We start from the raw sequence: 20,958 nt of genomic DNA, 5'->3' as shown, positions 1-20,958 counted from the left end.
CCGGGGCTGTCTGGCGGGCTTGGGGAGGTGCCGGGCCTCTCGCCCCCCCTCACCCCTCTCGGCTGTAGGCCAGGCCGAGCTGGAAGCATCCAGGGCGCTGCGAGCCGCAGAGGGCAAAGCGCGGACGTAGTAGTTAACGCCGCTTTTATTTTTTTTCAGTTACCGTTTTAATTTGTACACGAGTTGGTGTTAACAGACTTTTTAAAAGTAGCCTGCTCTAGAGCTGTAGAACTTGATTATCATAATATTTATGCAGCCTGATTTTGGGGTACTTAGGGTTCATGTGAATAAACATTTGTGTTTTAATAAAAGTCAGACTTCTTTTGTGGTTAAAAATAACGCTGGGGCAAATGTAATGCAAAAAACACGAAGGCCTGTAGCCTAATGAATGCAGTATATAGTTGGAGGCAGGAAGACTTAGTTGCTAATCATAGCTGTTCCGGTACAGTGTGGTTGGGTCTTTAAGTAGCTGCTTTGCTACTCTGTGGTTCTGTACAGCTAAATTGATGTGGTGTGCAGTGGGGTGCTTCAGAATCAGTAGAAGTATTTGTAAATAATTTTAATAACTCAAGGTTCCATTTAAATGCTAAATGCTCTGTGCTTAATACAAGTATATAGTGTTGTTGGCCAGTGAGGAAACAGTGAATGTGCAGTGTAATTCTTTCAACTGAGTTTAGCTATACTAAACAGGAATAGTCAAGGCCATATCCTGTATGCATAGTTAAACTTAATATAAATAATGCAGGCTCAATGATCTATCAGTTCTGGAATTTATAAGACCCCCATGGTTTTTCTCTGTCTTATCTTAAAACTTATTTAACGCATGGTTGGTTTTTTTTTTCCTCTTTAGCAGGTGGGAAGGATGAAAGGAAGAGGGGATGAAAGAATGTTGAACCTTTTTGTTTGGCTGTATGATGGAAGGAAACGGGACAGAGAACCTCTGCAATAGGTCGTTTGGATGGCTTCAGCGACAAGAGAATGATGCTAAACCATGGCTTTGGAAACTTTCTAATTGCTTTTCTGCTGCTGAAAAGTCTTTGCCGTGCAGTGCGAAAACGGTAATTCATTGCTTTGCTGAAAGCTCTTCGAAGTTATTGCTGAGGAGTAGAGTAGGGAAGCAGTCTTCATGCTTCCAGATTTTTACCAATTTAGTTTGGAGGTAGAGTTAGAATTTTCTGAAGTATTATTATTATAGAATAGTTAGAGCAACTGTGGATACTGTTCTTCATGAGTGCACGATGCTAAAGAGTAGAAGGAGTAGTACAGCCCAGTGCTGACTTGAGCAAGCAAGCTTCTGCTGTTGAGTAACACTCGTTCGTGCCTGTTCCATCTGACTTTCAGTAAGACGTGGGGGAAGTAGATAAGCGGGTATCCTGTTGTGTTGCTGTTCTCATGTGACAGGGGCTAGGAAGGGAGTAGTCCTAACTTCTGCAATTTAACTTGTAAACCAGTTACAGATTTTTGATAGAATGTATCTTCAGTTCCTAAGAAGTGGCATCAGGCAGAGAGGAATGGTTTTGAACTCAGGTAATCAATAACTCATTACTATGTAGAAGGAGATGCATTAAATTCAATTTAGAAAGTAAAAGTTGTTCAAAGTACTGGCCTAAAGCTCTGCAGCAGAGCTGTGTGCAGGTTAGGCCTGCTGGTCTTGACTGTTCTGGTGCTTCTTATGTTCCTTGGTTTTCACTTCTGACATTTAAAAAAAAGTATTTCCATCTATGCCTTATGTCTGTACATCTTGATGTCTTAGAGTAAGCAAGAAGTGTTTACAGAGTTGTGAGATCTTCTCTGTCCTCTTATTAGTTTACCTGTTCAATTTAATTTTTAACTTTTTTAAGTCTTAGTCTTCTAGTACATTACTTCTAAAACTTTAATGCAATTTTAAAGTCTCTATTTGGAGTAAAAGATGATAACTTACGTATCTCCAAACTGTAGAGTTTTTTTTTTTTACTTTACATCTCATCCATCTATGATTGCTCTTACAAGAAATAAATCTTTTGTAGCTTTACAGTTGTAGAGGATCTCTCAGCCTTAGCTAACAGTTTTCTGCATTTCAAATTTCTGTTTTACACACTGGTTGCTATTTAGTTTATAACTTTTTTGTTTTGTTGCTTCCCAAATTCACTGATACCAGTATGCCTCAGGCAGGCAGAGCTAACTGGCATGTTTCTTTTAATATTTTGCATGTTCAGACACTGACGTAACAGTAGTCATAAGGAGAGTGCTTTTCAAGATTTTTGCTGTCATCAAAATTGTTGCAGTCTAAAGATATGCAATGTTTATGCTGTACAATCATTGGTTTATTTATTTATGCATCTGAATGTAGCTGAGCTTTTATTTTCCAGAAGGATTACATGGAGAACAAGCAAGCTGCTGTAGAGTTGAAGGATCCTTCATCTCCTCATAATGCTGGCTCTAAACTGTTTCCAGCGGTACCGCTTCCTGATGTTCATCCTCTTCAGCAACAGCAAATACAGCTTTCCCCTGGCCCGAAAGTAAGCTGCTGTGCTCATGGCTCTGACTCTTCCTGTACTCCACAAATGCATTGTGGTGGTGGTGGTGGTAACTTGGTTCACTCTGGCACGATATTAGACTCAAAAAGCACTGGGACGATTACTTGCCAAGTAGGGTCAGGATTTGCTTACCAGTCTGCATCTTCGCTGAAGAACCCTCCGGCTAGAAGCAATTTGGCAGGCATTGCGAGCGAGTTCCCTGGCATGTGCGTAGAAAACAGTGTATCTTCCTGTCAACATCTGCCCTGTTGTGGAAAGCTCCATTTCCAGTCCTGTCATGGTAACGTGCACAAACTGCATCAGTTTCCAGCCCTTCAGAGCTGCACATCTTCTGGCTATTTCCCTTGTTCTGAGTTCACAAGTGGGGCTGCAGGCCACTTGGATGAGCATATTGCACAGTCGGAGCTAACGTCACGTGTATGCGCCAACCCTTTGCACCTAAACATGGCACCTTCGGTTTGTTTAAAGGGCTCTCACTACTGCAGTGACTGCTTGAGCAAGGTTTGTACACGCCGCGTTTCTCATTCGTTGAGCATGGTACAGGGGTTGTGTTGAAAGAATGTTACCTGAGCGAAACGCCAGCTCCCATGGGTTGCGGCTTGCGTCCTCCTGATTGGTGATGCGCAGTCCAAATGTACCAGAGGTCCCTTTCGGAGAAAATCTCGTTTGTGAGGTAACGTTCAGTTTGATAGGAAGACAAAACAGGCTATCACAATGCCTGGCTTTCAAGGAAACTGTAATGTACTCAGGCAGAATTCGACTGAGTTTGAAAGGCAGTTTCTCTTCTTGACAGCTCCAGTTAAAATATTCCATAGTAGTGACTCTGAGAAAAAGTTAGCAACAGTTAAAATGTACTCTTGGGCAGCTGATCAGTAAAGATCCATTTTTAAGTCAGCTGAAATGTCTGATGCCGTAAGGATTTTCTAGTTATGATTGGGCTTGACAGATCTTAGTTCAATCTTGCCAAATTTGTAATTTATACTTCAATATCAGTTTGGTACACTTGAGAAATGATTAAAACTGTGATTGAATTTTAATAGGAATTTCAAGTGAAATAATATGCTCAGCTTTCCAAGGTGTTAGTTAAATTTCAAAGTTTGAGTTTCCTATGTAAAACTGATATGTTTTCATTTCAGTAAGCTAAATGGTGAATTCAGTACATTTTATATTATGATGGCTATTTTGGGGATGAGGGAGGTGGTTCAACCTTCTATTTTTAGTTGTTGATTTTGTATGCTAGTTTGTGGGGGTTTTTTTGTTTTCATTTAGGTTTTTGTTTTGTGGAGTTGTTTTGTTTGGGTTTTTTGGAATGCATATTAAAGATGGCAGGTGTTGATGTGCAGAGTTTAATAGAATCTTTCCTCAGATTTGGAAATCTGGAGCTAAGTATGTGAGGAAAGACTCTAAGATAAATAGAGGAAAAACATTTTGATGCTGGAGCGTGACCAAAGAGCAACAAAGCTGGTGCAGGGTCTCAAGAGTGAGTCATGTGAGGAGCAGCTGAGGGAACTGGCATTGTTTAGCCTGGAGAAAAAGAGGCTGAGGGGAGACCTCAGGAAGTTGTAGTGAGGTGAGGGTCTCCCAAGCAACAAGCAGTAGGACAAGGGGAGATAACCTCAAGTTGCACCAGGGGTTTGGCAGTGCTGGATTAACAGTTGGACTCTGATGTTAAGAGTCTTTTCCAACCTAAATGATCTATAATTCTGTAGAAGCTTACTTCATGCAGTGATACTGTTGTTAATTGACTTTATAGAGTGCATCTTAGCTTGCATTTGTTGCAGAAGGGAAACTGAGTGTTTCTAGCATGGAATAGTATGTGTTGATATTATGGTAAATGAACATTTATCTTGAAAAATTGTCCCAACAGCCAACCAGAAACAGCCTAGTTGATGCTGCTAAAATCTGGCCAAATATTCCTCCGCCAAGTGCACAGACTGCACCTGTTCCTATCCCGATATGTAATGGCTGTGGAACCAAAGGAACAGGAAATGAGAAGAGTGTGCTACTGGCGAGCAGCCTTGGCAAATCACCGCAGAAATATGGTAAACCATATTTGTTTAAAACTTGAATTTAGTCAATGTCATCCTTAAATACGGTTGCGTATGAAGAGTTCTCAATTGCACTGTTTTCTGGAATTTCAAGTCCCAAAAGACTTAGCAGTGACTAAATTTCTGTTTGATTGATGTATTTTTAAATTTCATAAGGAAAAAAAGTTCTGAACTTGCATGTTGTTCTCTAAAAACATAAATCTTCCCATGGGCAAAGTTTAGAGTATGGCAAGTTTAACATTTTTGATGTTTGGGGATTAAAATGAGCTGTGTTGTTAAACCTGTACAGGGTCTCCGGAAGTTGCAGTAACAGGCCAAGTTTTGGAAAACTTGCCCCCCATTGGAGTCTTCTGGGATATTGAAAACTGTTCAGTTCCCACTGGCCGTTCAGCTATAGCAGTTGTACAGAGAATTCGTGAGAAGTTTTTTAAAGGCCACAGAGAGGCAGAATTCATCTGTGTGTGTGACATCAGTAAAGAAAATAAAGAAGTTATCCAAGAGCTAAACAACTGCCAGGTATCAAAGCAAGCATCTGCTTGGTATTCTTGCTTGAGAATTTGTGTACTCGCTGTAAACAACTGCCAGGTATCAAAGCAAGCATCTACTTTTTATTCTTGCTTGAGAATTTGTGTACTCACTATGTATTTATAGTGATAAGTGATACCTGTTCACTAAAGCTTTGCTAGTTTCTGGGTTGGTTTGTTTTTTAGTGCATTAGCTTAAAATTAGTTTATAGGTGAGTCTTTAATGCTGAACTTATCTGGTGTGATACTTCTAAAAACTGCAACTGTATCCCAGTATATGTAGATAACTATTTTAGCTTTAGTTTTTGTGTTCACAGAGGATTTTGGTTTCATCTAGTAGTAAGTGGAGGTGGCATTTCTCATGTTACCCTTCAAATCTGTGACTAAACTATGATTATGAACTTCTTGGCTTTTGTTAGTAATTAGTGAGAATGTTTGTAAATTAGTGGTATCGATTGGGGCACTTTCAGCACTCTATTTTTCCATCAATACCTTTTGTTTCCTGATACTTTTTTTTTTAAACTTTTTAACTAACTCAGAAGTTCCTTTCCAACACCCTGAAATTCAGATATAATAACAGGTAGACAGCTTATCTGCTTATGTGAGGTAAAATTAACTGATAGTGAGTACTTGCTATGTTTGTCACTTATATACTTCAAACAAGGATTTATGGAATGCTTTTAAGGCATGTAAATTATCTTTAACACAGAACAACAGAAGTTATCCCTAAGCTATTGCTGAGCACTAGGGTTGAACTTCATTGCTCATTTGAACAGTGTGAGATCCATACATGTTGTATATCATGCATATATGCGTTAATTTATCTGTGTAGAAGGCGCATGTGAAAGCTCATATTTGTGTTATTTTTTTAAAAAAGTAGTAAAGCAAGCGAGTTCACATTAAGGCTTTTGTGTAGAACGTATTATGTACTCCACAGGTTACAGTTGCACACATCAATGCTACAGCAAAGAATGCTGCTGATGACAAACTCAGACAGAGTCTTAGGAGATTTGCTGATACACACACTGCACCTGCCACTGTGGTTCTCGTGTCAAGTAAGTGTTTGTGGTTCTCATCTGCAGTGCAGAATCCAGGTCCTCTCTTCTATAGTGCCTCTGCATGTGGCACTGTTCTGCTTTCCAAGGCTTGTGGTTGGAATCAGCTTTAACTGAACTGCTCAGGAATTATTAATAAAGTCAGTGGCAGCAAGAGAGAAGTAGGGACACTAAGATGAGAGCTTGACTTAGTTAAATCCACGTTGAAATCTGATGTCTTGCTGAATGCCAGCAGGTATGTGTTTAAGTGCTGCCTGAAGTTAGGCAGTGTTAGCAGGAAGTCAGTGAAGTAAAACTCACTGAGTCTTCATTATAGTAATCTTTCCAAGTGCTTTGAGCAAAATATATTTGATTTGGGTTTGTTTGTTCTTGTAGCAGCATACTCTACAGTTAGATAGGCAAGCCACTCAACTATTTAATTACTCGATATTGCCTTGGGTTTCTCCCTAAAACTAAACAAATGTTTATTATAGAAGTATACAATACCAGTCAGATGTTTTGCTGATAAATTGCTGGAAGATGCTGTTAAAGAAAGCCCTTGTCTGAGACTGACTGCTCATCTAAATTATGTCTGTTGAGAAACCTTGTAACTGTTGGTGCTTTTTCACTGGAAGATTTCAGTGATAAATACAACTTGACAAGTGACTTTCAGGTTTTTCTTTTTTAATCTGAATATTTTAAAAAATTTTTTTAGCTTTTTCATGTGTTTCCTCATCATTCTTCTTTTGTTCTCTCCAGCGGATGTAAACTTTGCGTTGGAACTCAGTGACCTGAGACATCGACATGGTTTTCGGATAATTTTGGTACATAAAAACCAGGCTTCAGAAGCACTCTTACATCATGCTCATGAGCTTATTTGTTTTGAAGAATTTATTTCAGACTTGCCACCAAGGTTACCGCTGAAAATGCCAGTAAGGATTTTAATTCTTTACACAACAGACATTTTAAAATGTAAACTTTTTTTTTCTCTGATTTAGGAGGGAGAGCAGGGTGAAATTATGTGTGTTTTATGGCGAGACGTGTCTGCTGTATTTGACCATTGTATTTCAGTTACTACCATGTGAATGTATGCTTTCTGCTTTAAGACTGAAAGAATGGAATTATAAAAGTAATTAACTAACACAGTAAAATAGGAAGGTCACATTCCTACCACTAAATATTTTAATCAGGTAACACATCTTTGATGCCTTTCTTTCCCTGGCAGGAAGTTAGGGTAAGAACTTACATGTGCATTACAATCGTTCTGTGATGCTTTCTTAACAGTTTTGAGTGACTGTCTGCTGTTTTCTGAGGTTTTTGTTTTTCTGACTGTTCCCTCTGCATCTGCTATGTTGTCTTTGCACCGCATTCACAGTCATTTCTTTCTTGAAAATAACTTCCTGAACTATATGTTTGTATAATAAGTAGAATTCTTGGGTTGCAAACAGTGATACTTTCTTATTTGGAGAAGTGAGCAAGTATTGATCCATTGATTGGAGACTCTATAGTCTCTTCTAACTTTAAATTATGTTGGAGATGGAAGTTTGAGGATCTACCTTGGTATGAGAGTTTTCCAAACAAATGAAATGCTGCAAAAAGAAGGCATTGCAGGGAGCTGAGGGAGAGCATGTGTCACCAGAACCAGTGTTAAAAATACTGGTGTTGAACAGGAAGGATATTCTGACATAAATTAAAATCTTATTCCCTTAAAACAGGCATGCCATACACTATTGTATGTTTATAATCTGCCAACAAACAGAGACAGCAAAAGCATCAGTAATAGACTCAGGCGTTTGTCAGACAATTGTGGAGGGAAGGTGCTGAGCATTTCTGGAAGCAGTGCGATTCTCCGTTTTTTAAATCAAGAAAGTGCTGAACGGGCTCGGAAGCGAATGGAAAATGAAGATGTTTTTGGTAACAGAATTGTAGTGTCTTTTACTCCCAAAAACAAAGAACTTAATGAAACAAAAAGCTCCAGCTTTCCAGGAACTGAAAAGGTGAAGTCCCCCAAAAAAATTAACAAGAACACAAAGCTGTGCCTCCTCAACAAAGACTCCAGTGATCAGTCTTGTGGTACCAAAGGCTCTGCTGGGAGAGGATTCCAGATTCATGGATCTATAGTCAAACCCACAAACGTGAAAAGTTTACAGGTATTGTTCTGCCTCGCTTAGTATTCTTGCTTTTCCTGATGTTCTGAGGATTGCTTCTGTTACTATTTAATGAATAACTGTAACGGGTATGATATTCCTGAATAGGAGCTCTATTGATCTGCTTGGAAAACAGACAATGAATTTGAGGGTTAGTTCCTACCTTCTAGATTTCTCAGTTTGCAAATATTGGTGGTACTTACTGAGTCTTGAATCCTAGGCCAGTTTTGGCATTTGTATTGGTGTTGAGTATAACATCTGGAGTGATCCAGATTACTGGTTTTAAGGAAAACTTAGGGTAGATGCACGGTGTAGCAAAAATATTTCAACTAATTGACAGTTGACTATTTCCTGTCGCAGAAAATCAAATATTCCTGCTTATGAAGTGCCAATGAACATGCTATTAAAAATGATCTATGTTTCTATCACAAGGAAAGTCTCTGTCAAGGGCTGTCTGTGCTTTTATGCTGACTTTTCATCTGTCTCACATAGGAGCTGTGCCGTCTTGAATCAAAGACCATGAGTAGAAATACTGAAAATCAGCAAGAACATTTGAGAGAGCAAATTCCTTCTCAGAGTAACTCTAATGCAGCAATTCCAGTGTCTCTGGCAACCAAGAAAATGGGAATAGGAGAATCATCCTCTAAAAGTAGTCAAAAGTATGTTTAAAAAGATATCAATGTTATCAACTTTTTTAAAATGTGAATTCTACAACATGTTTTCTTTTTTCTTTATTTGTAAACAGAAAAGAGACCTCTGCTTCCAGGAGCGTTACCAGCTCTCCTGTAGATAAAAAAGATAAAGATGAGACTGTATTTCAGGTCAGCTATCCCTCTGCTTTCAGTAAGTTGACAGCCTCGAGACAACTCAGTCCTTTAATCATGTCTCAGAGTTGCTGGTCATCTCGGTAAGTACCTGTGTCTTGTTTGGGAGGTGAAGTGAGATTTCGCCTTACAGACATTGAATATTAACAGCTTCTGAAGAAGTTGTATCTGCTAAGCATGTTACTTTAATACACTGATTTGTGTGGAGGCAAAAGGAAACTGCTAGTGCTGTGTCACAGCTAACAGTGAGTGGGTGTAAATATAAGGTGGATTGAACACTTTTTCAGAAACTTGTGTGGCAGTTGTTTCCTGTAAACTTTGTCTTCAAAGCATCTGGAAAAGTCTTTGGAGGTGTTGTAGACATCTTGCTCCTCTTAATTCAGTGCCTTTGACATTCCCAGTAGAAATTAAATCCAGGCCCATTAAATTACCATAGACTTAAGTATCTAGCCTTCACTGATTATTAATGTCATGTGAATGAGATTTGACTTTTTTAATGTGTTAGTAAGTGTAGAAGACTTGCTGTTGATATATTATTAAATTGGGTGACTTGGAAACATAATATGAATGATTTTCTTTCTCCTCATAGGAAATATTTGTCTAGTTCTGATGTTTTGCTTGTGGTGAAATTTAGTTTGCTTGCACATACATACTAGGAAAATACCTTAAAATTGCTGTATTCATGCACCTGACCTGTGTCTCTCTTCAGATGTAATTTTGAGATGTATATAGCAGAACTGTGCAACCGCTACCTTAGCTCATAAATGGTTTTTATTTTACCCAGGAGTATGTCTCCAAACCTCTCAAACAGATCATCTCCACTGACCTTTAATGTAGTAAACCATACCAGTGGTATAGACTGCCCTGATCCTTTTGCAAATGGTGCAGACATTCAGATCGGTAATATAGATTACAGATTGTCCAGAAAAGAGTTGCAGCAAAATTTACAAGAAATTTTCTCAAGACATGGCAAGGTAAAGGCTAAAATACTGTCATGAAATGTTGTTTAACTACTTGCTGTTTGTGTGTTTATGGCCATGTTTGTGGTTGAGCTTAGTGAGTCGGAATGGAAAGCTGTCCAAATATGACTTAACAAAATGTTTTTAAAAGGATGTATTGTGGTTTTCCTTTTAAAGACCAAATTGTCATTTGCACAAGGTTCTTAATTTGCATGTGGTCTTTATAGGTCTGGTATTCTGAAGTTTTGTGTGTAAAATTCTTAATGAATGGCTCATTAGGCAGCCAGGGAAGATACTTAGGCTTTAGCTGCCTAGCCTTTTTATGCTACAAAGCTGAATTCCTAATGTCAGCTTAAAAATCACAGTAAAAACTGAGATTTTGTTTGAAGTGATCAAAACCAGACATGGAGGGTGTGAATCAGTAAAAAGCAACTATGCAAGCGGAGGTCACTTCTGCAGAGGTTCTACTTCTGTCTCATCTATAGATGACATTCTTCTATGTGGGAAGATGATGCTTGTGTTAAAGGAGTATTGTGGTTTGCTTTGCCAAGGCTCATTGGTTCTTGTCTGCATTGTCCTGTTGGCCATGGCTTGTCACGCTCAGTTCGCATTTATGTTGTATTTCGCTCTTGGCCAAAGCAAGGCTGTGCTACTCTTGTGTTGACTTGCCTTGGGTTAGTATTTTGTAATGAATATATGAGGTGTTTCTTGCTTTTAGGTGAAAAATGTAGAGCTCAGTCCCCACACAGACTACCAATTGAAGGCTACAGTTCAGATGGAAAATCTGCAAGAAGCGATCAGTGCTGTCAACAGTCTTCACAGATACAAAATTGGCAGTAAAAGGATCCAGGTCTCATTAGCAACGGGAGCTGCTAGCAAGTCACTTTCTCTTCTTAGGTAATAAGCACTTTGGCATCTTCTGATTGTTCTAGCATGCATTTGGTAGCTGAGAGATGACTTAAAATGCAGAGTAAAGGAAGGATAGGGAAATAAAGTAAAACCTATCTTGTGACCTGATGAATGTGTTAAATACAACTAGGCTGGTTTTCAGTTTGTGGGTTTTCTTCTATTGTTTGTATTTTATGTTGTGTCTTAGGAGACTAGATGCGTGTTTAATAGTTTCACCACTACTCTTTCGTAATACTGATATAGCTCAATAACTTAGTTTGTGCACTTGCCATGTTAATTTCTTCTTTCCTCCAAAAGTGCATATGAATTCCTCCTTGAGGATGGCCTACACATTTTAAATTCTGTTGGCATTTCTTTGATCTCCCTTCGCTATATAGAAGATGATAGAAGTTGAGCGCTGATACTAGTGAGACTATGAGCATTTTCTTTTTCAGTTTTTTCCTTGCTGAAAGAGAATACTAGGAAAAAGTGCTCTTTACTTTTTCACAGAAAGCTCCAGTGAAAATAGAACTTGGAGGGTAGGGTATTCTACAGTTATGTACTATTTGCCATTGTACAGCTTACAGCTTTATTTCATTGTCATTTTTTAGCTTATGCCTGTTCAAAGGTCTTAATGACCAGGCTGGTAACTTTATAATGCTGCAGCTACAACATTGCATTTGATAGATGTTTGAAATCTTATCACCACCTATGAAAGATGCAGCTCTTTCAGAGATACTACGGAATGAGGTAGCAAAAATATTACTGCTTGCACTGTCCTGAAGTGTCAACCTCTGTAGCGATGAGATGGAAGGAATGCAACTTTTCCTGTTATTTATAGTTCATAAACTGCATCTGTAAAATTTCACCAGTTTGGGCTGGAGGCTGATAGCAGATTCATTTTGTGCTAATGTTACAAACCTTCTCTTATAGCTCAGAAGCAATGTCCATTCTGCAGGATGCACCTGCTTGTTGTCTGCCTGTGTTCAAATTCACAGAAATCTATGAAAAAAAGTAAGTTCTCGGTTGTCGATTTTTCTTTAGTGCTTCTAAAAAAGAAATTGTTTACAGTGGGTTATAGAGAGCAACAGGATAGGAAATTATGTGTGTTTTGTTGCAACATAGCTACCCAGAGGCAATGATTGTAGTACTGGCCTCTCTTAGGGGGATAATACTTCCAGGATCTTAATTTTTCTGTATTGGGATGAATAGGTTAGTTGTCTTAACATCTGGCAGAGAATGCTAGCAAGCATACTCTTGTTTCTTAAGCAAAAGAATGCAGATTACTGGATTCTCTAACTGCATTTGTAATGTGTATTTACGTAATTTTTTTTTCTTTCAGATTTGGGCGTAAGTTAGTTGTATCAGACTTATATAAACTAACAGATACCGTGGCAATCCGTGACCAAGGCAGTGGGCGGCTGGTGTGCCTTTTGCCCAGCAGCCAAGCCCGGCAGAGCCCGTTGGGATCCTCACAGTCACATGATGGTTCATCAGCAAACTGTAGTCCTATAATATTCGAAGAGTTGGAATATCACGAGCCTGTTTGTAAGCAGCATTGCCTGAATAAAGACTTTATGTAAGCTGTGTATAAAATACTATAAAAATCTTACAAAATATTTGAATAGCATTTACCACTTAAAGATGTGTTAAAGATGGGGTATGTGTGTTCATATAGCATACTCCAGTCACTGTTCCTATGTTTACAAGAGTAAGTCAGGCAGAAAATAGATGGTGCAGTGAATTTTCTAGGCAGTTCTTATGGACCAGTCTGTTCAAGTAAGATGAGAGTGTTCTGGCACAGCTGCCAAGATTGAATACTTAAGCAGACGCCAAAAAAAGTACGTTACCTTCCTCTGGCTCTAAAGGAAGATTTTAGATACCGGAGATTCCTGTTAGACTAAATTTTATTACCTGATTATGGCTGGAAATAATAATTCTTTTTTTTTTTGCCCTGCAGCTGCATTTAGTAAGTGATTCATACCAGGTTGAAGATTTCATGAAGCCATATATTAAACTTTTTGTTTTATTCAATAGCAGCCAGGTTGTGCTACTAGAGCAGTTATTAGGTGTTCGCTGTTATCTGCCTAGTGTGTGCTGCTAAAATTTAATTTCTCAGCGTTGCTTGTCTTCTCAAAACTGGCTGTAGCTGTATTAATTTCTGCAAAGAAAAGATGGAATTTGTTTCTGACTGTACATAGCGGTACTGTCAGCTGGTAGCACTATCATATGTGTATAGCGTAACATTTGCAATGGGTTTGTATAGGAGCTCAAGCATACTATGCTAAAACTCTGTATAGAATGAGCATATAAACTTCAGCCTTCTGTTGTTACAGGGAGCATGAGTTTGATCCAGATTCTTATAGAATTCCTTTTGTGATTTTGTCTCTGAAGACATTTGCTCCCCAAGTTCACAGTCTTCTACAGACGCATGAGGGTACTGTGCCTTTACTAAGGTAAAGTGTTTTAATCTAGGCTTTTAGTGTAAGGGCTGATAGGTTAAATCTTTAAAACTTTCTTGATGGCTGTTCTAATGCTCTGAAACTACCTGTCATTTAAAAACTCTGATTCTTACGTAAGATGGTATCTTTTATAGAAGACAAGTACCTTATGAAATTATTACTTGTTGAATTCTTGTTGAGCAAAAAAGATACGCTTATTTAAAACATGCATTTTATGAAGACTCATGTTAGTAAGCTCTTGAAGCCTCTTGCTCAGGAAGTGACTCAAAATAATATTTTTATGACCTTTGTTATAGTGATATTTTAGTGGGTAATAGAAGCTCTTTTTCTTTTTTCCACTCAAAGTTTTCCTGATTGTTATATGTCAGAGTTCAATGATCTTGAAATGGTGCCAGAAGGCCAGGGCGGTGTTCCTTTAGAACATCTGATTACCTGTGTTCCCGGAGTTAACATTGCCACTGCTCAAAATGGTATTAAAGTTATTAAATGGATACATAACAAACCACCACCTCCTACTACAGGTAAATATTTCTATTGAAAATCTTTTCTCTGAATTTTTTTGCTAAAAAATTAAGAGTGGCATTAAGTAAACATAATCATTAAACTTTATAAGAAGAGAAACTTTTAGGTTGTATTTTCATTGTTGTTTATTATACAGGCGGGAGCACAGGAGAAAAAAAATCGAGTGACTTTTTTTTTTTTCCCTTGTAGATCCTTGGCTTCTCCGTTCTAAGAGCCCTGTAGGTAATCCACAACTTATTCAGTTCAGTAGAGAGGTGATAGATCTACTTAAAAGCCAACCATCCTGCGTCATACCTGTCAGTAAATTCATCCCAACGTACCATCATCACTTTGCAAAACAGTGCCGCGTGTCTGACTACGGGTATTCCAAGTTAATGGAGCTGCTGGAAGCAGTGCCTCATGTGCTGCAAGTGAGTTATGGCATTGTTTCTTTTAACTGGGGGAATTGTGTCTTAATTTATCTGAATTGCTGCTTGGTACTGTATAACAGATGCTATGCAGTTATCTATGCAGTCCTTAATGAAAGATGTGGTTAACTGTGAACCTTGAGGGGTAATTGTTGTCTTGTTTTGAGATGTTGTTTCTCCTCTGCTTGTTTTTGTTGTCCCCACCCTTCCAAAACAATTTCTGGGGAAACGAACTCCTTATTTAATCTAAGTCTTTGGAATAAAGTTTGAAGCTGGTTTTAGCCTGTGGCTAGCGCTCGGATAAAAATTTTAATTGTGCTGTTTATTGTATGAACAGCAAATGCTGAGCGCTTGTAAGAGACTGATGTGTATATATAGCCTGTGACTTGAAGGATTTCTGTGTGAAATAAGTCATGTGGCATTATGTTACAGAACAGAACTGCTATGGTCACAATAGCTTACTGCTTTGACCACCAGTTGGTTGTTGAACTTTAAAATAACGGATACAAATGTGCAACAGATGTGCAGTAGCACTCAGCTCACAGAGGAAGCATTTCTTAATTTCTTTATATGTGCCTTAGTACAGAATGTGTATAGGTTTCATGAGGCTGCTTTTCCAGACACTGTCTATTATATCATTTTTTCTAGCTACTTATACTAGAACTGGCTTCTAAATATACTGTAAAAGATTTCACTAAGGATTCTAGATATGTGATCAAATAAAATTTTCTTTCAGATTCTTGGTATGGGTTCCAAACGCTTTTTAACTCTAACACACAGAGCTCAAGTGAAGCGCTTTACTCAAGACTTATTGAAGCTTCTCAAATCCCAGGCCAGTAAGCAAGTTATCGTGAGGGAATTCTTGCAGGCTTATCACTGGTGAGTTATCTTCACTGAAACAAGAACAACTGTGCAGGGCGTGTCTGTCAGCAGTAGTTTGAAAATCTAGTGCAGGAGAAGTCGGCACTTCAAATCTTGGTGCAAAACTGCTGTTACTGCTAGTATGAAGATCATGTGTTTTTTAGAGGATCTGAGGTTGATTCTCTCCACTTGCATGGTTTTTTTGTCTACACAGTATGCATTAATATTTAAAGTATACAATTTTATAAAACTTTCAGGTGTTTCTCTAAGGACTGGGATGTTACTGAGTATGGAGTGTGTGAACTGGCTGATATTATATCAGAAATTCCAGATACAACCATTTGTCTGTCACAGCAAGACAATGAAATGGTAATTTGTATTCCCAAAAGAGGTATGTCCATGTGTTTTACTGTTGCCAAGTAAATTGTTCGTTGCTATTTTAAAACTATGTGAACTAATGCATCTGGGAATGACTTGAATGTTTTGATAACAATGTTTCTGCCTTCAGAACTAAGTTATGAACCTCTAGCAAATAAAGAGTTTGTCATTCTAGGAACACTTACAATGGAACAGACAGGAAAGCAGGTGGCAAAACATAAAATAATGTTACTATTTCTGCATGTAGTTAAACTTTAAGTGGAATGATTAGAGGTTGTTTCCATGCAGCAAAAACACTACCATGTTTAGCTATGTAATATCTTCTTAAGTGCCAATCACCTGATTATTTTAGACTTCAAACATGTAAGCTTCGTAAAGGTCTTCAGTAGTAGAACGAAATAGTCACTTGGTGTGATGTCATTAGGCTGAAAATCAGTCACTGTATTTTCTTATATTCTGTTGGATTTTAAGTGTGTTGGTACGTAACGCTTGCTTTGTTTTTTTGATTTTAGAACGAACGCAAGAAGAAATTGAAAGAACCAAACAGTTTTCTAAAGAGGTGGTAGACTTACTGCGCCATCAGCCCCATTTTCGAATGCCCTTCAATAAATTTATTCCTTCTTATCACCACCACTTTGGTCGTCAGTGCAAACTTGCTTACTATGGTTTTACAAAGCTGCTTGAACTCTTTGAAGCCATACCAGAAGTCTTACAAGTAAGTTCCAAAACACAAATATGTACTAAAGCATTTTTGAGGCCTGTATAACAGTTTCAGCAGGGGTCATGTTTCTCATTAACTTTGGTGTGAGTTATAAACGTTACACCTGTAACATTAAACAATGGCATTTAAAAAGTCTTTGGTGTAGTGATTTTGCTTAAATGTACCAAGCATATTCAGGCTAAGTTCATTAAGAAATTAAAGTTTTCTAAATTGGATTACATTTATAGAATTCAGTGCATCAAATTCAGAGCTCAGTTTTATTAAAGTTCTGTGAAACTTGCTCTGGAAAAGGCTAATAACTATTTAAATGCCTGTTTTGTTGTATTTTAGAAATTACATAGTTTTGCTATATAGGTATCTGCTGGGGTAGCTGAGCCCCGCTACCTGGCAAACGATTGCGAGCGCTGAGTTTCAGTTGCAGATTACATTTTATTTTTTTTTTTTCATCCAGACTAGGTGAAGCACTTTGTAACAAAAGTGTGATTTCTGTTTTGTAGGTATTGGAATGTGGGGAGGAGAAAATTCTGACACTCACAGAGGTGGAACAAATCAAAGCAGTTGCTGCCCAGTTTGTTAAGCTGCTGCGATCTCAGAAAGACAACTGCCTTATGATGACTGATTTACTGACCGAGTACAGTAAAACATTTGGATACACGCTGCGTCTTCATGACTATGATGTTAGCTCAGTTCCAGCTTTAATGCAAAAACTTTGCCATGTTGTGAAGGTAACATTTTCTCTTTTAAGTTTGTCTCTGAAAGGTATGCGATGTTGTGTTAAGGAATTTCCTCTCTATGTGCTTAATATTGTACTCTAGAAACTATTTCATTAAATTGAGAGGCAGGAGGGGCATTTCAAACATAGCTTCCATATTCCTATGATGTTGTTCTGTAACCTTTTGATATCTCTGGGAAAACTCATGTTTGTTTAGCAAATACTAAGGAAAAGGCTGTAATACAGTACTTACTTTAAGAACAAAGAGTTTTTCCCACCTGACTTTTACCTGTTTAAAAGCAATCACTTCTTGATAACTGTAATAGTTATCTATCTCCTGATGTTTTACATTGCTAGCTTTTTTTTGATCTATGTTTTGAGGCTTTGATTCTGAATATAAATATGTAGATGGTCTTAAGTCTTGAAGTGGGAAAGAAAAGTTGCATCTATACGAACACGAGCCTGCTGGTTTACTTCCTCCAATTCTGTTAATTTAGCAGCTGGTGTTCAGGCTGGAGCTTAGTCGAGTCCAGCTGGCTTGGAACAAAGGATAAAATCCTATCTACTATGTGGATAGAAACTGCTACACAGCTTTTGTGTGTTTAAAGTAAATTTTTTCCATGTAATAAGCTGCTTTATCCTGTGTGCTTTTGGCTAGGTGAGTATCAGATGCTGGTCTGTAATGTCAAATACAACTGTGATCAAACAAACCCTAGCCCCACAACTTAACTTAAAATTAATCTGTTCCCTGACCCTAACTTCACTTCCAATGAATTTTTCTAGGTTGTTGAGACAGAGTCTGGCAAGCAAGTTCAGCTGATAAATAGAAAATCTCTGCGGAGTTTAACTGCCCAATTGCTGGTCTTGTTGATGTCCTGGGATGGAGCATCCTTTCTCTCTGTTGAACAGCTTAAACAGCATTATGAAACAACCCATAGTACTTCGCTTAATCCATGTGAATATGGGTTTATGACCTTATCTGAACTCCTGAAAAGTTTGCCTTACTTGGTTGAGGTATGTACGCGCTTTTGCCTTTCCGGTGTGTTTCAAACCTTGAAAAGACACTGTGACTAGAGGATAGGGAAGCATGCACTGTAATTCCTTTTTTGTTTTTCTGATAGGTTTTTACCAATGGTGCAGCAGAAGAATATGTGAAGCTCACAAATCTGTTTGTGTTTGCAAAGAATGTCAGGTCCTTACTTCACACTTACCATTATCAGCAGATATTTCTTCATGAGTTCTCAGTAGCATATAGCAAATACACAGGAGAAGTGCTGCAACCTAAGGTGTATGGATGCAGCAATCTAGAAGAACTCTTGGGAGCAATTCCACAGGTGGGGAGAATTCTGTTTTGCACAGCTACATTGAGGTTTCTGCATGAATTGAAGTAGTTACACAGCTGCAGTTTTGTTAATGTGTGTGCATTACCGGAATAATATAATTACCTTCTCCAAGGAGGATTATACCAGTTGGATTTTTAGTAGCTTCAGAAAAATCTGGACTGTGTAATAAGGAAAATAAAATACTTTTTTTTTTAATGTATTTTTGGTCAAATTTTGCTTAAGAAATGTTCTTGGTGAGGCCACAGACATCCTTGGCATCTTTATCAAGGGAGATAATTGATTTCTGTCTTCAATGAATGACTGTACAGTACTGAAGCTTCACTTTGATCAGGGTGGATTATTGATTTTAGGAGTGAAGGGTTCTGAGACCTCATTAGAATTGCCACATAGTGGAGTTTTGCTGTGGCATCTTGTCATATCTTAAGTGCTCTAGGATAATATTGTGACCCAGTTTATGGCTGTAAGCTTTCCTTTAAATAAATTAATCTTTCTGAGGAGTGATGAAATGGAACTTTGCAACTCCATGTTTAAGTATACAGTTTTGTTTAATATATAGTTAGTACACTTTATAGCCCTATAGTTTCCTTCTTGGTATCAGTTATTTTGAGACAAGGCTTTCACTTGGGTAGTGTATACAAATTAACATTTAGTTAATCTTCAGAAATTATGTTAGTGCAGGGCTAGATGAAAGGTAGCGAGTAAGCTGCTTTAGGCTTTGAGCTTAGTATGTATTGTTTAATTTTATTTTCTTTTCCCTCTATAGGTGGTCTGGATTAAAGGACATGGCCATAAAAGAATTGTGGTACTAAAGAATGACATGAAAAGTAAGCCATTTCAATTTTGAGCTGTGTCTTAGTTTCCTTTTTCTCTTTCTGAGAGGTAACTTGAGTAAATGAATGACATGAACTTGCCTTTTTTGTAGCTCGTTTTAGCTCACCTAGTTTTCCCCCTGCTGATCATGTGGATGATCATGGAAATCAACTCGCTGACAATAATGGACATATGGAGACTCCAGGATTCACTTCATCAATGGAACTAAGTCTAGGAACACCTAACAATGGTAATGCAAAATTTATATAAATAACATTTATTATCTTAGGGAAAATAAGCAGAGTAATCAAAGCAGCATGGGGGAGGTTGTGTGAGTTTGTCAATCTGAAGTTCTGTAGAAATGTTTTATGGCTTGAAAACTGTTGTTCTTTTATTTTTGTAGTTTCTAATCAAACTGAGCAAGAACTTCTTTGCCTCACAAATACATCTCCCGTTGACCTCTTGTGTGAGCCAGTTCCTTCCTGCCTGCCATCACCACAGCTGAGACCTGATCCAGTGGTCCTTGAGTCTGCAGATCTCATTCAGTTTGAGGAACGCCCTGCACCTCTCTCCGGTAAGAGTTTGCTTGCCTTCGTGTTGTGTTACTGTTGGATGATAGCTCATACAGTTGGCAAAGTAAAGCATCAAACAAAGGGTTGATTATGTACACATTCATATTGAAATGGAACTTTACATGTCTTGCACAAGGGGGCGTGTTGGAAATTCAGGTGGCATCCATCAGAAACTCTTGTGAACTAACTGTGAGAAGTACCCTACTTTGATTTTCCAGGGGGAATTTTATAGGGACCTTATCCACCACTAGAATTGTATTTTGCCAACCTGTAGCAACTTTTTCACAGTAATTTCATAGTGCTTTTCTGAGCACCCAGAGACTTAATGTGCAAGAATTAAATGAAAACTTCTAAATAGTTCATGATACAGAGCCAGAAGCAAACATCATTGGGTTTGTTCTTGTTTTATTGTTTTGTTTAGAGATAATGATTTTAACAGAAGAAGAAAAACAAAGAATTGTTACCACACCACAAGAAAAATTGACCTCTGGTTCTGTGGTATCTAATACCTCAGAGAATGCTTCAGTGCCTCCCTGTCAGTCCTCTGAAACCCAACTCAACAAGGAAGCAATGGACAGCCCAGCCAAAAAGCAACACAAAAACAAGGTGAAATTGGCAGCAAACTTTTCACTTGCACCTGTAACCAAGCTTTAACTCTTTAGTGTGAACGACAAGTATACATGGACTCTGCACAAAGTAAAGCTATTTGTTAGCCCTGATGCATTTTAATGAAAGACCTAGAAGAATTAATTTGTATTTAATGTATTCTGTGAAGATTTTGTTCCTTTTACACTGAACACAGCTGTTAACAGAGCAGATATTTTCTATTGTTTTGAAAAAAAATCTGGCATTCGTTAAATTATTCTTAAATTTTACAGTTTTTTCATAAGTGTGTTCAGTAAAAGCAAAATATTAATTCGACTAAAACAGAACAGATTTTATTTTGTTTAAGCCTTGTTGGTGGTGTAATCATACATGTAGTATATTGTATTCTATAGGATGTTGCTTACTGGTATTGTTTCAGACAGTATTAATAAAATGCATGATCTGTCTTTCAAAAGCCTCTCGAGAAATTTTAAATCGCTGACCTGAAATGACAAGAGCGAGGGAGCTGATTGTACTCCAGAGGAGGAATTTATTCTCTGACTTTTCAGATGACTTGTAACTGCATTAGAAATTCTTTTGTGTAAAAATGTCTGTAGAAGATAATGTGGATTTTCTGTAAAACTT

The 20,958-nt window shown here is 37.9% G+C and overlaps 1 protein-coding gene across 1 annotated transcript; it reads left to right on the top strand.

Moving 5' to 3' along the window:
• Positions 1-865: 865 nt before the first annotated feature.
• On the top strand, positions 866-20,673 carry KIAA0430 (KIAA0430 ortholog). The gene is made up of 26 exons (XM_009873863.1): positions 866-1,058; positions 2,349-3,017; positions 4,384-4,558; positions 4,854-5,080; positions 6,026-6,143; positions 6,882-7,054; positions 7,838-8,272; positions 8,762-8,928; positions 9,015-9,176; positions 9,878-10,067; positions 10,771-10,949; positions 11,874-11,954; positions 12,283-12,519; positions 13,277-13,396; positions 13,748-13,923; positions 14,114-14,334; positions 15,068-15,210; positions 15,450-15,583; positions 16,083-16,285; positions 16,789-17,016; positions 17,787-18,017; positions 18,125-18,337; positions 19,110-19,170; positions 19,269-19,406; positions 19,560-19,730; positions 20,150-20,673. The coding sequence occupies exons 1-26, from the start codon at positions 912-914 to the stop codon at positions 20,380-20,382; spliced, it is 5,232 nt and encodes a 1,743-aa protein (XP_009872165.1). The 5' UTR covers positions 866-911; the 3' UTR covers positions 20,383-20,673.
• The last annotated feature ends 285 nt before the right edge of the window (positions 20,674-20,958 follow it).

This window comes from Apaloderma vittatum, unplaced genomic scaffold (genome assembly GCF_000703405.1).
Source record: "Apaloderma vittatum isolate BGI_N311 unplaced genomic scaffold, ASM70340v1 scaffold12277, whole genome shotgun sequence".
Taxonomy (NCBI): domain Eukaryota; kingdom Metazoa; phylum Chordata; class Aves; order Trogoniformes; family Trogonidae; genus Apaloderma; species Apaloderma vittatum.
This window is presented reverse-complemented; position numbering and strand designations above follow the sequence as displayed.